The sequence below is a fragment of the Hydra vulgaris genome, chromosome 06, assembly GCF_038396675.1.
Source record: "Hydra vulgaris chromosome 06, alternate assembly HydraT2T_AEP".
Lineage (NCBI taxonomy): Eukaryota > Metazoa > Cnidaria > Hydrozoa > Anthoathecata > Hydridae > Hydra > Hydra vulgaris.
In genome coordinates this window covers 961,685-979,686 of record NC_088925.1, presented here as the reverse complement: position 1 = coordinate 979,686, position 18,002 = coordinate 961,685, and the positions used below count along the sequence as shown (strand labels likewise).

The 18,002-nt window shown below is 27.5% G+C and overlaps 1 protein-coding gene across 2 annotated transcripts; it reads right to left on the bottom strand.

The window, feature by feature from the left end:
• Nucleotides 1–2,642: 2,642 nt before the first annotated feature.
• On the bottom strand, nt 2,643–16,324 carry LOC100207345 (protein phosphatase 1 regulatory subunit 7). Of its 2 annotated transcripts, none has more exons than XM_065798918.1 (9): nt 14,175–16,324; nt 14,053–14,084; nt 13,784–13,849; nt 11,882–12,012; nt 11,536–11,698; nt 11,216–11,332; nt 6,814–6,918; nt 2,945–3,031; nt 2,643–2,872 (listed from the first exon to the last, which is right to left on the bottom strand). In XM_065798918.1, the coding sequence occupies exons 1-9, from the start codon at nt 14,233–14,235 to the stop codon at nt 2,693–2,695; spliced, it is 942 nt and encodes a 313-aa protein (XP_065654990.1). In that variant the 5' UTR covers nt 14,236–16,324; the 3' UTR covers nt 2,643–2,692. The 2 variants fall into 2 exon arrangements, with proteins under 2 accessions (XP_065654990.1, XP_065654989.1); XM_065798917.1 differs by having other exon boundaries at nt 14,053–14,093; nt 14,175–14,314.
• Between the last annotated feature and the right edge of the window lie 1,678 nt (nt 16,325–18,002).

Sequence of the window (18,002 nt, the reverse complement as noted above, 5' to 3'; positions counted from 1 at the left end):
ATCATGTAAGATAATGAATTCAACTATAAAAAATTTGAAGAAGCCTTTTCCTCTTTAAAAAAAAAAGAAAGCACCAGGGTTTGGTGAAATAACTAGCGATTTAGTTATCTTCAATAAAATCAGTCTAAGCAGACCTCTGATCCATATACTTAAGCTCTCAATAACATTGGGGGTTTTCCATGATGTACTTAAATTAGCAAAAGTAATTTCTATTTTTAAATGCAATGAACATTTAGACATAACCAATTATAGATATATCAATGTTAACACTTTTTGTATTTTCAAAACTTTTTGAACGTGTAATTTATAATAGAATCTATAATCACTTCACTAAAAACAAATTATTTTACCCAAACCAGTTTAGATTTCAAAAAAACCTCTCAACAGAGTATGCAATCATTGAAATAGTTAACCAAATAACTGATGGTTTTAGAGAAAACAAATTTACTCTAGGAGCATTTTTTGACTTATCAAAAGCTTTTGACACAGTTGACCATTGCATCCTATTAGTTAAACTAAAGCACTATGGTATAATTAATAAAACTTACAATTGGATTAAAAGCTATCTTACCAATAGAAAACAATACGTGTGTAATATACAATCTGGAGTTTTAAATGTTTTATGCGGAGTCCCCCAAGGATCTACCCTTGGTCCACTCCTATTTTTAATTTATATAAATGATTTTTGCGATGCATCTTTAAAACTTAATTCAGTCATGTTTGCTGATGATACAATATATTTCTTACTAACAATGAAATCAAGAAATTATACTTAGATATGAATATTGAACTAAATACAGTAAATAATTGGTTTAGGGCTAACAAACTCTCACTTAACTCAGAGAAAACAAACTATATATTATTCCATAAAAAAACACAAGAATAAAACCTTCCTCTTAAGTTGTCTGACCTTATCTTAAATGATAACTTAATTAAAAAAAAAAACACTATTAGATTCTTAGGAGTTTTTGTTGATAAGAATTTATCCTGGCTTCCTCAAATTAGATATATTCAATCTAAAATCACTAATATAATTGGTATGATTAATTGAATTCGCTCATATATCAATAAACAAAGTCTCAAACTAATATATATTGGACTAATTCATTGCTTTATCAGCTAAGCAAACATAACATGGGCGAGTACGCAACCATCAAAACTTAAAAAAATTTATAATCTACAAAAACATGCTAGTAGAATCATTTACTCAAACCTATAATGAAAGATATGAAAATGATGGATGTTTATGAAATAAATATCTATCAGCATTTAATTTTAATGTATCGAATCAATAATAATCTCTCTCCTGCAAACTTTAATAACAAGTTTGAAATAAACATAAATGAAAACTGTTATCTAAGAGCAAATATTAGTAACTCATATAAACTGCCTCAAAACTTTAATAAATATGCTGAATATAGCATTGCATATCGAGGACCAAATAATATGGAATAGTTATCAAAAAAGATTCAAATGTATGGCAAAGTCATTAAGTTCATTTAAGTTTCTAATAAAAAAGGAAATTTTTAAAATTTTAGAATCATTTGTGCTTAAAGGGATAATCAAGTAATTTTAATTATTTTAGTATTTATTTCATTTGATCTTTTTTTGATTTACTGATTAGCGCAGCAGTTTTATGTCCATTAGGGTTTTTAATTTAATATCTATATTCTATTGAAAATGTATAAAGGGGCTCTATGAAAAGATTGCGATGACGTATTGTTATTTTCATCTTCTTTGAGCCCGTCTGTTTAACTCTTAATTTTATAAAGATCATTGTAAAAAAGAACAGTTTTTTTATTATCGTATATACAAAAACGGTGCTTGTTGAAAAGGTTTTACTGTCTTCTTTGTTTCTACGGACATATTTTTTTTTTCTTGTTTATATATGTTGATTATTTATTGTTAAACAACAACAAAAAAAAAAGTCTATTAGGTTGTTAAAAAACGTTACCTTCACACGGGGTGCTGACCTCACAGGCAAGTTTATCTCAAATCTATGTTAAACCATAATTAATAAGTTATCTATGCAATTGCAAGGTCAATAGATCAAATAACTCCAATCTTATTAAGACTATTAGGTTGTACGCGATCTATATTTACCTACTTCTCAACGCGTCGCGCAAGATTGCATTATCTAAAGTTGTAACAAGCATATCTTACTCTAGTCCGGTCTGAATCTTCTAGTAGACTTTACTCGCCCAAAATTAGCCTAGTCTTTGGAGGTAACCTAATAAAATAATGCACCCCTCTAGATTAAGAGTTGATTTCTAGAAGAGAGCCGTCACCTCAGTATATTTATTGACCATTTGGATTATGAATATATTTTCTTCAAACTCAATTAGTCATTTCTATAGATACGAAGACAGCTGTCAACAACATCAGTGGAGTTACTATTAACACTCAAGACTAGAAATCCCTGAGTGGCGCCAAGTGTTATTCAAAAAAATTTTTTTTTATAAAAACATTTATTTAAAAACTTTCTTAAATACTAAGTTTTTTTAATAACTTACTTAAACCAAAAATTATTAATATACTTTATTTAATTCTAGATATTTACGAATTTCAAAACATTTTTAAAATGCACTAGCACTAAACAATAACATTTTTCGAAAACACAGAAAAAAAGTGATTTTCAAAAATTAGGGATAAGTGTTTAAAATTGTTATTAGTCAATCACTAATTTCTATAATTATCCAGTCAATGTTGCATCTAATTGTTTTAGCTTCGGCAAAGCCAGTTTTATCTTACGTCGATAACCTGACTGATCATTTAGCTGCAAAGGATTTCGTTCTAAATATACAGTTTCTAAATATGGAAGTCTTGCTAAAACATCTGTAGATTTCCAATCACTGACATTGTTATCGTTGCACTAAAGTTTAAAGTGATCAAAATAAAAACTCAGGCCAAAGTCGTTACGAAAAAAAATGAAAATTAAACTAACCCAAAATTCTTTGAGCTCATTCATGTTATCTAACCCTTCAATAAGAGAAATCTTGTTATTACCAACATCCAGAGTTTTTAGTTTTTTCTAGAAAAAGTAAAACAAGAAAAATATATATAATCTTTTTTATTTATTTACAAAAAGTACACGATTGTGAAAACAAAAAATTACAACAAAATACAGGTTTATCAATCGTCAATCATAAAAAAAAAAGACAAAATACGTGTATAATAATCGTCGCTTTCAAAAACAACAAAATACGTTTATACCCTTAAGCTTGGTTTCCAATAGTTGTAGAAATGTCGTACAACTGTTGTACAACAATGCTTTATAATGGAAACATTTTCTTGCGTAAGTTGCACAACTAAACGTCGGTTGTACAACAAAATTTTTGTTGTAAAACAAAGGTTGCGGAAATAGAATCAAACCAATCTCGGCAACAATTGTTGTACAACAAAAACGCACAACTGTTGCACAACATTTCTACAACTATTGGAAACCAAGCTTTAGTCGCAAACAAAGACAATAAAATACGCGCATTATTAATCGTCGCAAATAATACTTAAATTACTTAAAGTTACTCATTACATTAAAAAGTAAATAATAATTACTCTAAAAGTAATGATTTTCTCAAACACCAATTATCTAGACTGAAACATTTGACAACAGATAATCATAAATTAGTGGAGTTAATGATGCTTTGAACAGCACCAGATAAAATATTTATTTAGAACCAATATCGTATTTTTCATGAAAAAACATGCAAGAATATTGCTCAAGCAAATTGTTCTCCAGCGATAATCGTTATCAAAAATTATAATGTAATAATAAAAAAAAAAAATTATCATGAAGAATTCTGAGAGACTTAACGGGTGATGCGGAAGTTATCGGACAAATCCTAATTTCATTATTTGAGCATAATAATTAGTTTTTGTCGTTTTATGCGTAGGCATAAACGTTATATACAATATAAACTTTATTATTTGAAACAAAATTATTTAAAATGAGGTTAAATGCAGCTGAACGAGAATCTTTTCGAAAGCGACTAAAAATGTTTTTTGTAAAAAAACCTATTATAAAAAAAAAAAAAAAATCATAAATCATTTTGAAAAGGAAGGATTTGCTCGAAGTACAATATATGATAACCTAAAAAGACTTGAAACTGTTCAATCGTTTTTTGATAGAAAGCACCCTGGTTGTCTGACATCCTGGACTAGAGAAAAGAAAGCCGAATTAACGAGACTTGTCAACAATCGAAAAGGGGTCAGTCAGAGAAAAATAGGTATTCAATCGTAAATCAATCGACAATTGGTCGCCAGTTAAAAAAAATAAATATTAAATATAGAAAACGTGAAAAGACTCCAAAATACACTATAGAACAACAAATGCAAAGAAAAAAGGCAAAGAAAAGAAGCAGTAAACTAGTTAACCAACTCTATAACACAAAATCACTTCTAGTCATCGATGACGAAAAATACTTTTGTTTTGCAGGGGACAACATGCCTGGAAATTCTGGATACTACACAAACAACAAAAAGACATGCCCAGAAAGTGCTCGAGTTATAGGAAAAAAGAAATAATTAATGTGGATAGTCATATCTGGCCGTGGTATGTCCGAGCCATTGTTTTGCACTTCCAAGGCTGTAGTGATCAATTCATCAATCTATATTAATGAATGATTACAAAAATGACTTCTTCCATTTATTCACAAGTATCATGGAGACTTTAACTATTTATTTTGGCCAGATTTAGCAAGTTCTCATTATTCTAAAGATTCTCTCAATTGGATGGACCAATATGTCTATTACGTTGATAAAGAATCCAACCCCCCGAATGTGCCTCAAGCACGACCAATTGAAAATTTTTAGGGACATTTGGCACAGAAGGTTTACGGGGGAGATAGGCAAGCTTCGACAGAGCAAGTTTTGATTGATCGCATTAAACTAAAACTACAAGAATTTGATTTATAATTTTTACAGTCGCATATGAAAGGCGTCAGAGCAAAATTGAGATCAATTGCAGATGGTGGTGTTTTTTCAAATAAAAAATAATATATTTTTATTAAAAGATAAATGCTTTATTTAAAAAAAATATAATAGTTGTTTGTTTTTTATTTATAAATAAGTTATTGACGTTTTTATTTTGTCCGATAACTTCCCCATCACCCGTTATGTTGTTTATACATGTTATTAATATATCGATTGAAGTTGATTGAAGATGTTACAAAAAAAAAGAAAAAAAGGAAAGTCTTTGAAAGAATCAACAAAGGTCAATTTTTTCAAAGATTTTAAAAAAAAGTTGAACTCCATTAGGTTCAATTCAGTTTTTAATTGAAATTAATTGTAAAAAATCTGCTAAAGTTTTCTTTGCTGATAATGCAACCATCATACTTTATACATAAAACACATAAAATTTCATTTTTGATAAAGAGTAGGTACTGATTGCATCTTCAGTATAATTTCCCTCACATAACGATCGAGCTAGCATATAGGGATGATTATGTCATATTATTGTCACTAGCATAAAATGCTTATTATGTTCCCCCCTCCCCATAGAGATTGTTTCTGTAGGTGATCAATGTGTTACAAAAACAAAGAAACAATGATCAACCTTTTTTTGGGCTGATTATTGCAATAGTTTAACTTTTATATCTCTTTTTTTATATATATATGTGTGTGTATATAATGGTATACACACACACACACACACACACACACACACACACACACACACACACACATATATATATATAATATAAATATATATATATAAATATATATATATAAATATATATATATATAATATAAATATATATATATAATATATATATATATAAATATATATATATATATATATATATATATATATATATATATATATATATATATATATATATATATATGTTTTATATATATATATACACACACATATATATATGTTTTATATATATTTTTTTTTAAAAACTCCTAAAAGCTCAAGAAATCATAGGAAAAAAAAAACTTATATTATATTTAGCTTTTGTGTTACGCTAAACGCATAAAAGTTCACATTAGCTATTTTAATAATATTCTAACTATTGTAATAGACTCCTTAAATTTTTTCAAAAAAGGGGGTTAAACACATTATAGTTAAGTATTTAGTTTTAACAAAATAGTTTAAAGTATTTTAATAAGAACTTTATGAAGAATAATTAAAATTAAGATAAAGTAAATAATCTTGTAAAACGTTTTATATAATATGTAATATTCAATAGCCAAGTTTTTCAACAATATTTAGTAATTTCCAAAAAAACAATTGAAGATTGCTCTATAAAACAATTTTAATATGCGATAAAAAATATTCTAACTTTAATTTCGATTAAGCGTTTACCAAAGTCAGATAATTTGCATGGTCTAGTTAAATAAAAATAAACAAAGAAATAAGTTGATCGAGAACAATAATTTTCTTCACGTGAAAAACAACTGTCATTAACAAGGTCATTCATTCGCAACTTAAAAAAAACTTTAATTTTTTAATTGACTTCTCTACGCTTATATTATTATACTTAATGACATTTGTGCAGGTAAATACAATTTTGAACATACTTTAAAATAACAATTTTTATTATAGTAATTAAAAATACTGTATGTAAGGTAAACTTGTTGTAATGCACTCAGAAAAAAACAACAAAAACTTGAAAATGATACTTTGCATTGAAACGTATCATTCGTATTTTATTTGCGTAAAATAGGTATTTAAAATAAAACGTAAACGATTCGCGTTTCCACAACAAATGGCAAGTTTTAGTGGTAAATTTTGACTCACTCAGTAAACAACACGAAACATAAAATTTAAATTACATTCAATGAAATTAGATTATAAAAACATACGTTGCAGTGGAGATTTTCTATTTTTTCAATTCCATTAAAACTTATGTAAAACTCTTCTAAATCTTCAAGTTCTTCCAACCCTTCAATCCTTAAGATTCGATTACTCTAAAAATTAAAGAAAAAATGCATATCATAAAAAGTGTACAAAATTCTCAATACATATTATAGATGTCCTTTAAATTTTATGAGGATCACAGCCGGTTTTAAATTTTATGACCATCGCAGCCGGTTTTAAATTTTATGAGCATCACAGCCGGTTTTAAACTTATGAGCATAACAGCCGATTTTAAATTTTATGACCATCGCAGCTGGTTTTAAGTTTTATGAGCATCACAGCCGGTTTTAAATTTTGTGAGCATCACAGCCGGTTTTAAATTTTATGAGCATCACAACCGGTTTTAAATTTTATGACCATCGCAGCCGGTTTTAAGGAATAAAAAGACAAGAGACGCAGAAAAATTTTTTAAATGAATTTTTAAAAGTATTTCTTAAAATATATTTTTTGTATTTTTTATTTGGTTAAAAATATTAAAATTCTTTAAAATTATATTTTTTTTGTATTTTTCGTTTGGTGGAAACTATTGAAATTCTTTAAAATTGCTAGAATTTAAATTTTCATTTTTCAAAATTGTTTCCATAAAAAAATAACTTCAATTGTTTTCTGCCATCAAAATGACAAGACTAATTTGTCTTTAATTTTTTTGATTTTGTAATATTTAATAATTACCATATATTTTTAGTAAACCTTAGATAAAAGTTGACCTTAGATGAAAGATTACTTAAGATTATAAAGTTTATTAAATTCTTGTCAACAAGAAATAATTTTATTGTAATTATAACTTTGATTAATATGTTAATTTAAATCAATAAATCATTTGCATTAAATGCAAAAAAAGAAAATTATGCAAGGACTATACAAAGTTAGAGATTATCAAACATCTTTAAGCAAATTAAGTTATTCAGAGTCAAGTATTCCATAGCTTGCAAACTTGACACACTTAGGCCTAAAGTTTTTAAATGTTCCAACAAGATTATTGAGTGAGTGTGTGTGCAATGTTTTTAAATGTTCCAACAAGATTATAGAGTGAGTGTGTGTGCGATGTTTTAGGAAATGTTAGGAATGTAATACCAACAATAAAAATGAAGTTTACCTAGTAGTACCAATTGAAGTGCGAAATTTTAATTCAGTAAAAAAATTTAAGAGAACATGTTTTTAATGCAAGAACAAATGTAATATATACATATTATATGCATGTTATGTTTTAGTTAAAATGCTAAAGTACACATTAATAAAGAGAGTCCTCGAAATAACCCCCTTTTGCCCGTATGCTCGCCTCCAGTCTTGGACGCCATTCCTCGATTGATTTACGCACGGTATCCATGGATAAAGCATCCCATTCTCTGAGAAGTGATCGCTTGAGGGCATCAACGGAAGTGTGAGGATTGCAGCACACCTTCGCCTCCAGTTTAGACCAGATTGCATAATCCAATGGATTAAGATCTGGTGATGCTGACGGCCAGGCATCCGTAGAGATAAAATCGGGCACATTGGCTGTCAACCACCTCTGTGTTGTCTTCGCTTTGTGCGAAGGGGCACTGTCTTGTTGGAATGACTATTGTTCCCCATTGAACAACGAGTCATCTAGAATCTATTCAAACAATACAAATAAATGCGGGAACTATATAAAAAGCACATGCCTGTTAACATGACAAGTTTAAACAAACTTCGCACTTCAATTGGTACTACAGGGTACAATCTATATATAGCATACTTATTTATAAATTGGAAAAAAAAAATGTCTGTAAAGAACGCTTATAAGTTGCATAAAATAGATTGAAATTGTTATTTAAAACTATTTCAAAGTATTTTATTTTATTTTTTTTAAAAAAAGGAGGAGTGTGCCTCGAGAAAAATATAACGAATCAGTGTAAGGAATTAAACTTCGGTATTTACAAAAGTTTATTAAGTCTATATATATACAACAACTGAAACTACAAAACTCAAATGTTAATGAATCAAAAACAAATATTTAAACGAGTATCATTAACTCTTAAACAGAAAAACAAAAAATTATTATACACTTTTGAAGTTACCGATTCCTTTGTCCTGTAAAAAATTCACAAAAAGTTATAATTATAATAAAATCATTTCTTGTTCCACTTTTAAGTACCTCATTTGTCACACCTGTCTTATTTTGAACCTTTTTTCACTTTTGTGACATTTTTAAAAGAGTTTTTTGATTTCTTTATTTTTTAATTTTCACTTGTATTGACTTATAATATAACACCTTATAATGAAACTTTTTGCAACATACCTAATAAAGTTCTATTTTATTTAATTTTTGAAATTTGCAGCATCAGTTCTTTAAATTCTCAGTTGCACCACTTAAAAAGTGCAATTGTGATGCAATTAAACACTGGGTAATTTAGAAGAGAGATATTATTACATTTAGCATCTATTATATTTACAATGTTTGTTTTTATAGTAATCTATTTAATCAGGAAAATTTTTATTTATTCAATCAGAATAGGTTTCAAATAAAATCAAAGAAATTATCGACATATTTCCAATTATACTTCAAATTATGTAGGGTGGTTTCATATTAAACCACATTATTTGGCAATCAATAGTGTTCAAATAGGGTTTAAAAACTTGAGTTATTATGCTCAATTAATTAGAAATGCTGTAAATAGATATAAAATATAAAGAAATAACAGAAATTTTTGGATTTTAACTCTATACTTTGCCAACAGAAAAAATTTTATATGATAAATGATGCAGAAAAATAAGCAGCATGGAAAATAAGAAATCAAAGGAAAGTTTTTGACCACACATGGACGGTCAATTGTTTTTTTTGAACGATCAAGTTTTTTTTATTTGTTTAAATTTTCATATGAGTAATACTTTGAGTGAAATTCTTAGTAAATAGTTGTTCATGATTGAAACTAAACACACAAAAATAACTTAATAATTAAAAATTAACGAACTCGTAATTTTAAACTTGGAAATAACTAATTTTGAAATTACCTGCTAATGTTTATTTGCTTATTTATATGTTTATTTGCTTAAAATAATGCTCGCTCACACAGACTTTTATTCAGTTAAAAAAAGAAATTTAATAAAATCCAAGTAATTTAATGTTGAAGCTTTTTTTTTAAATATCAAACAAACTGTAAAAACCATAAAAATTAATAACTTTATCAACACTAGTGAGCAAACTTTTTCACAATTTAAACTTAATACTTAAGCCTGATGCTTTGATACTAAGAAGACTATCGTTTTATGAAAGACTACTACAAAAATTACTAGTGTTACATTAAATGAGATTTTACTAAACATATATTTTTAAGAATCCCATTATTGAAAATTTTAAATTTACCTAAAAATCATTCATTTATTTATTACATTTGCAGCAAAAACTTACAAGGAGATAAATAAAGATATTTGAAGAAAAAAAAATTAGTGACTAAGTACATTTAAAAGAAAAATGTTTTCAGTTAAATACAGCAATTATTACATGTTTTTATATTATTATAAAAATAATGCACTAAATATTTTAATTGAAACAATAATAAAAAAAAGAACTTCAATCATTTATGAAAAAGTTTTTTTTAACCACTAGTAAAATAAAATTAATTTAAAAAAGTGAAGCAAAAAAAAAAAAAAAAAGAAGATATAATTTATCATAAATTTGACAAAATAAAACACACACACACACACACACATATATATATATATATATATATATATATATATATATATATATATATATATATATATATATATATATATGTATGAATATATATATATATATATATATATATATATATATATATATATCTATATATATATATATATATGTATGAATATATATATATATATATATATATATATATATATATATATATATATATATATATAAACAGCCTGAAGAGTTTAATGTCCATGGTTTTACCTTAGTGTTATAAACATTAATAAAGATTTGTCCTTAAAGATGTATAAGAAAAGTGCATACATCAAATTCAAAGGAGCATGTATTCACTGATGGGTTTTGGTTGAGGCGGAGTTAGGATCAAGTTAAGCTATTAGATAATGCAGATTGGCACAATTTCGACATACTCAGCTCACTTTTTCTTTTAAACTTTATTAACTTTTTTAGACAGACAAGAAAAATAAGAATTACAAAATAAAAAAAAATAAAAAAATTGTTACTGTAATAAATGTCTTTTATACATAAGTACCTACACAAACCTCAACCCTCAATCAATTGTATGCATTGAAGCTCATCCAGATGACTGACAGATATCTTAGTTTGATATCATTAACTACGCCAGTCAGCTAAATTCGTATTTATCAAATTTTATCATTTTTTATAAAAAAAATTTTATAACTAAATAATACCTGAATACTTAATATCTTCAACTTCTTTAAAGTCGTTAAATTTTCAAGTTTTGAAATTTTATTTTGTCCTAAATACAACTCTTGCAAATTCACAAGACATTCAATGCCTTGAATATGCTAAAAAAAAAATTATAAACTAAAACTTTAACATTTTGGTATATTTGATAAGGCTATATATTCGAAAACTCAATATAAAAAAATGAGAAATAACAAAAAAAATCCAAAAATAATAAAAATCATATAACAGAGAAGTAGTAAAAAACATCAGAAAAAAAATTCAGTAAAACAAACAGCAGCAAAAAACATAAATAAAGAGTTACCCTGATTCTATTTGATCCAAGTTCTAATAATGTTAATTTTGTTAGACTACTTAAATTTTCGATCTTTGAAAGTTTGTTTCGAATCAAAAAAAGCTTTTCCAAGTTAACCAATAAGTCGATGTTTTCAATCTTTTTCACTTTATTAAATGACACATCCAGGTAGCTTTTAATATAAAAGATAAAAAAAAGGTTAATTTTTTTGTATTATTTATAAAATAAAAAAAGTCTTTGTAAGTTAAGCACATTGTATTTTTGAATTATGCAACCTGTTTGCATGTCTTAACATCAACAAAAAAAAAAAAAAAAGTATTGAAAAATTAATAATACAAAGATTCAAAACACTTGCTTAAGATTTGTGAGCGTTTCAATGCTTTTTATATTGGTAAGTAGGTTGTCATAGAGATCCAGAGACTCAAGAGTAGTTAGTAAAGATAAACCATCCCAATCTTTAATCAAGTTCTCGCGAAGACATAAACTCTAAGCAATTGGAAAATTGTATGAAAACACATACTTAAAAAGCTATGAAAACACATACTAAACTGCATAACTTTTTTTCAACTATTTAAAAATACTTTTAAGCAAAAAAGTTATAAAAAAAAAATCATGTTTTTTCTTACATCATTGATTGCGTTGTTTTATTTGTTATTTTTAAGCATTGGATTTTTTGTTACGACCATCACGACAAAAAAAACACATGAAAATGCTTGTAAAAAACTTGTAAAAAGTAAAAACTATGAAACTCAGCATATAATAACATCAATATGTGCTAAATACACACATTAAATATTTTTTTTTTTACCATGCCATTTGCTGTTATTAGTCTGACAAAGTTGTTTTTTTCAGAAGTGGTAAAAAGTAAGCATTACAACTGTCACTTGCCTTACTTAAAAGTGTTTCGACTGTCACTTGCTATATTTGAAAGTCTTTATTTTCAACATTTCTTCAACTAGCCCTATCGATAGATTATCATTATTCAGGGATTGTTAACATACAAACACTCTGAGGTTCAAACTTTAATACCACTGGCGGGTGATTGAATGGGTCAGCAGCGGTATGTAAACTTTAATTCCTACAAAACTCAGTTATTTACTACAAATAACTATTGGAATACTATAGACATTCCTATATTGATGAATGACAACCCTCTCACGGAGTCCTCTTCTTTACGTCTTCTTGATCTGTCTCTCACTACCTCTCATGGAAATCATATATACAATTGATTGCTAAATTAGCATCTGCTAAGGTTGCTTCTCTTTATCGTACTTGTCATTTTCTGACTCCTGATTCCATTCTCTACCTCTAAAAATCTCTTATTTGTCCCTGCATAGAATACTGTTTTCATATTTGGTTCTTCTAATGATGTCTTTCTCTTCTAAACAAGGTACAAAAAATCATTGTAAACATAGTTAGACCTGCTTTATCTACCAAGCTTGAGCCTCTCTACCATTGCAGTAAAGTTGCACCTCTTTCTCTTTTCTACAAATACTATCAAGGTTGCTGCTTAAAGGTTTTGCTATCATCTCTAGTTCCATCACTTAAAATTTATTCTTGCTTGGCTTATCATTCTTTTACAGTATCTGCCCCTACATGCTTTAAAAACTTTTATTTGTCCAGTTTTCTTCCCTGCATTTGAACCCTTTGAAACTCTCTGCCACCTTCATGTTTTCCTAACTTATACAATTTTTCAAGACTTTTGTCAACCAGTCCCTTGCTCCATAACTCTATTGTTTTTTTCTATTAACTCCCAACTTATTAGTGTTTTGAGCCTTTTTAGGATTGAATCAGAATAAAAAACAATAATTATAATTAAAATCTGAGATGACATGAGATGACATAAGATAACAGTGTTAATAAAAGTGCTTTTTATTGATTTGACACAAAATTATCCCAAAATTGTAATTATGAACCACAAGATGTAATTAAAAACAAAGCCAAACAGCTATGAGTTAAATGCTAAAAAAATCTGGTTGGATGTCAATGTTATTTACTTAGTACATAATGAGTGTTATACACTTTGTACATAATGAGTGATGCTGTGCTGTAAAATACACATAACAAAAATCTTTATTTTCTTTTTAATTTTTATACTAATAAGAATAGTTGCTTCTCATTTTCATTTTTATTATTTTTATAATTATTTTAGTACTAATTTTTTATTTTATCTTTAAGTTAAGAAATCTTATAGTTACAATTACATTAAATAAAACAATCAAAAAATTAGAATTAAATAAAAAATATTGAAAAATACTTTTATTTTAGTAACATGAGTTAAATCAGGAACTCTTCCAAGTCGCGCATGAGTTAAATCGACATGCTAAATGAAAAATTTTCAAACTGAGTAGTTAAAAAAATAACTTGAGTTAAAAAACAACTGAAAAAAAAATCATAGTTAGACAAAAAAATTACAAATAAAAAACTTAAATCTATTATTATAGTCAAGCAAAATTTTGCTACTTGAATTATAAAAATGCAATTTAAATAAAATAAAAAAACAACTAATTAACTTGAAATAATTACCTCTTCATCTTCTTTTATCAAGCTTACAAAATCTGTTGATTTTGAAAAATATAATTATAAAAAAATAAAGAAAATAATTGTAAAAAAAAAAAAAAAAAAAAAAAAAACACATTATGGAATACCTATACTATCTTTATCTTCATTGTTATGTTCCTCATCTGAACTTTCTGTCATATTCTCCATTATGATTGGTTACTAAGGTTACTATTATTTATCTTTATTCTATACTTTTTAATTTAAAAAAATATACAAACAAATTTTCAGAATAAAATTAAACCAACTTTTAAATTAAAAAAAAAAAAAATTCAAATAAATTAGTGTAAAACAATTAGTGTAAAACAATTAACGTAGTAGAGCAATTCCACAACTGTCACAACAAAAGCATGACAGCTGTCTTTTTTTTGTTTTAAACCTTCGATATTTTAACATTAAAATAGATAAAAAAATGTTTTTTTTTGCTATTTAGTTAGCTCATAATAGGTACTACAAAAAATAAGAAAAAAAATTTGGCTGGAGATATTACCTTCTCATTCATGCAAGAAAATATAAAACGTCATAACATGACCAAAATTTTCTCATTGTTTTTTAGATTTTAGATCAACACTGTGATTCAGCTAATATAGATGAACTGAATTATTAACTTGGCATTAAACAAAAAGTTTAGACATTACTCTTACAAGTTTTATAGCTAAGTAACAATTTTTTAATTAAGTTTCAAACAGGCGCATCTTTAATTAACTAGTGGTAAACGTCACAGCCTGACCAGACACATTTGGGTAATTATAAACCAGGTAAATGGGCTATGTTTTTAATAAATTTAAAACTTAGTAGAGAGGTATTAGAGAAATATATAATTACATCTTCATAAAAATAGTTCTTACATAGTAATCTTCAGAACACACCTATACTATATCAGTATCAAATCGCATCCATATTATATTGCTGTCATATATACAAGGTTTTAAAGTTTTTGCTGTGATTTTTCTGAAGACGTAAGTTGTTTCAATAAATACTTGGCACTTGAATAGGGTCGCATTTCTATTTCCCATTATTGTTTTGAATTTGGTACGCTGCAAATATTCCTGGTTTTGCTGGTGCTTTTGTAAATAACTCATCAATTTTAAATTTTTTTATTGTATTTATAATATCTTCCATAGAAACAAAATAGACATTGAGATTAGTCTCATTTTTAACAGCTTCATGAAAAGTTATGGCATCAGTTATTATAAATTTTCTCTGGATTATTTTTTGTGTTGGTATTCTTTTAATGGTCCCACCAATTACATCTACCAGTCCTTTCCCATGTGAAGCTGCAAAAAAGTTCCAGAATAATTTCAAATCATGCTGTTCTTCCAACCAGAGTATTGCTGATGCAATAAAATGATTTTTAAAATGATTACTTGGCTTAAAAGCCAAACTTAAAATAAGTTCCAAGTCATTAAATCTCATGAATTTTTTTCTTACAGCAGATCGTAAGTCAACAAACATGTTTAGAGCTTCTAGACAGTACAGACCTGAAAAAATGGAGATATAAAAACGAAGTCCTTTTGGGACTTCGCATTATTGAAGATTATACTTTGATGTCGTTGACAACAACAAGTTTCTTGACATTGAACTAGACAAAAGCACATGTGGTGGGCATAAACTAGCAAACTTTGATTTTCCATTTGATTCTTCAGGATAATCACCTTTAAAAACAGCATAAGCTTCATTAACATTCATATACAAATAATATTTTTGCACCATTTCTTTCTTGTTCTTTAATCTCACCACAACGGTGTCTCTTTTACCGGGTGCTTGACGGGATATATCATCACGATGGTAAAAATCAAGAACCAATTTTAGATTTAAAGCATCGAATGCATTTTCACTAAGTATTTTTTCTGGACTAGGAATTTCATTCATTTTTGTTAAAAGTTTTTTTACAACTTTAGCCCTCTTTTTAGGTGATTTTGATAGTGCTGACTCGGCTCTTATAACAGCTTTTCCAAAAGTGCTCGCAGATTTGTAAGGGGGTGATGTAACAGCTACAGATTTTGATTCTGCTATTTTTTTCCCGCTCTTTCTCTTTTGTTGCTTTTGTTTTCCTCGTTGAGCCTCCAATTTAGCAAGTCTTCTTTCTTTTCTTCTTTTTGATTCTTTTTCTTTAACTACTTTTTCACCAAATTTTCCTAACTGCTTTCACAATATTTCTTTTGAGGTTTAGCATGAGTAAGAGCATGTTAAACCCTTGAAAGATTAAAAAAAAAAGTTATGGAGATGCATGCAGTACGTCTAAGGCTCAATGGAGTTACAACTATCTCTTAGAGAGGCTCTATGTATCCCAAAAGAGAGCCTCAAGGATAGCTGAACATTCATCCTCCAAATGTTGCCTATGCAAAACATACCTATATTTTGTAGTCTTTGTAGTAAACATCAAAGAAAGTAGGCTGCACAATAATCTGGGTCATTAAAGTTGATAAAACTCAATTCTGGTTTCAGTTAAGCAGTTTTAAATTTTGTTTTAAATTTCGTTAAAAAATTGTCATGCGGTGATGTCACGGCATGACATAAAAAGATTCTAAAAATAAGTTGAGCTAATTATTTCTTTAAATGTGTTTTAAACGTGTTTTTTAGATGTATTAAATAAAGTTTTATTATGCTGGAATTTTGAAATCCTTAGTTTTACTGGTTGTCTTAGAAATAAAATAATTGGTACCATTGTCACAGCGTGACAATTAGTGTAATAACATTTGATTAAAATAAATAGTTTTCTGAATTCGTCTGGAAATATGTATTTTTTTATCATAAGTAGCAATGATTAGAGCAGCTAAAAACCTGATTGCAATGAGCAAGACAGTTTTTGAAATTTTAATAGGTTCAATTGAACTTTGGCGATTAAAAATGAATTAAATTATCGCAAAAATGCCTATTTTTACCTTTTGTTTCAGCCTATATCATTTTTTATGATAGCGGCATACTATAACAAGCTATATATTTTCTGAAAGACGAGAAGTAGAGCTTTCTCCTGATATATATTATTATGTATTTTGGCTTGGTTTAGTTTTTTCATTTTTTGTGAGACAGTCATAAAACATAGAAATGACCTCAAAAACTTTAAGGTCGGCAATTAGGTCAGCATTGCCAAATGCTGCCCCTAATTCTGAGGGTTGTATATATATATAAATTAGTAGAAACTTATCAAACTTTTTATTCTACACTGTGTTTCATCACTTAAGATCACTCATGACTTATCGTCACTTAAGATCACTCATGACTTATCGTCACTTAAGACTCATCAGAAATAATTGATGAAACACAGTCTAAAACTAAATAAGTTTGATAAGTGATTTTCCACTAATTTATTATTGCTCTGTTCTTTTAAGAACATTGAGCGCTCTATTTAGCATAATACATTTAAAATTATTTAGTCTAAATGTTCGGTCACCAATTTTTCTATCCAAAACATATCTCAAGTTTTCTATTCAATTTAAGATAAATTAAGATCTGGTAGTGGTGTAGTGGTAGAGCACTTGCTTCATAAGTGAGAAGTTCTGAGTTCGATCCCCACCACGGCTCTGGTAGCAGCGAGCTCAACTTTCTCTGTGCAGCAGCCTTGTTTGTCAGGGTTTGTGTTCAGAGTTATAGAGTTGACACAGAGGGTTATAACTACAATTATAACCCTTGGTCTTCTCGGCTTTCTTGGTCTTGAAGGAGGGGAGGGGGGGTTGTGTGTGTGAATTTACATAAAAAAAAAAAGACCAGACATTAAAATGGCCACTCCAAAACATTTAGGTTATTTGAAACAAAGAGTAGCATAGCAAAGTGAGGTGGTACAATATGGGTTGTTATACTCATATTATTCCAAACTATTACATTTCCTCTTCCATGCTTAAAAGTACCTCAAAAACAAAAAAAACAAACAAAACAAAACAAAAAAAATTACGTTTACTTTTTTTGAGGAGGCTGAT

What these genes read in the sequence shown, in the direction of transcription:
- LOC100207345 (XM_065798917.1), bottom strand. Translation starts at nt 14,235, where the DNA reads ATGGAGAATATGACAGAAAGTTCAGATGAGGAACATAACAATGAAGAT. An exon ending in GAAACGCTCACAAATCTTAA is followed by an intron (nt 11,699 to 11,881) that starts GCAAGTGTTTTG and finishes TTATATTAAAAG; the next exon opens with CTACCTGGATGTGTCATTTA. An exon ending in TTGGATCAAATAGAATCAGG is followed by an intron (nt 11,333 to 11,535) that starts GTAACTCTTTAT and finishes TTTTTTTTTTAG; the next exon opens with CATATTCAAGGCATTGAATG.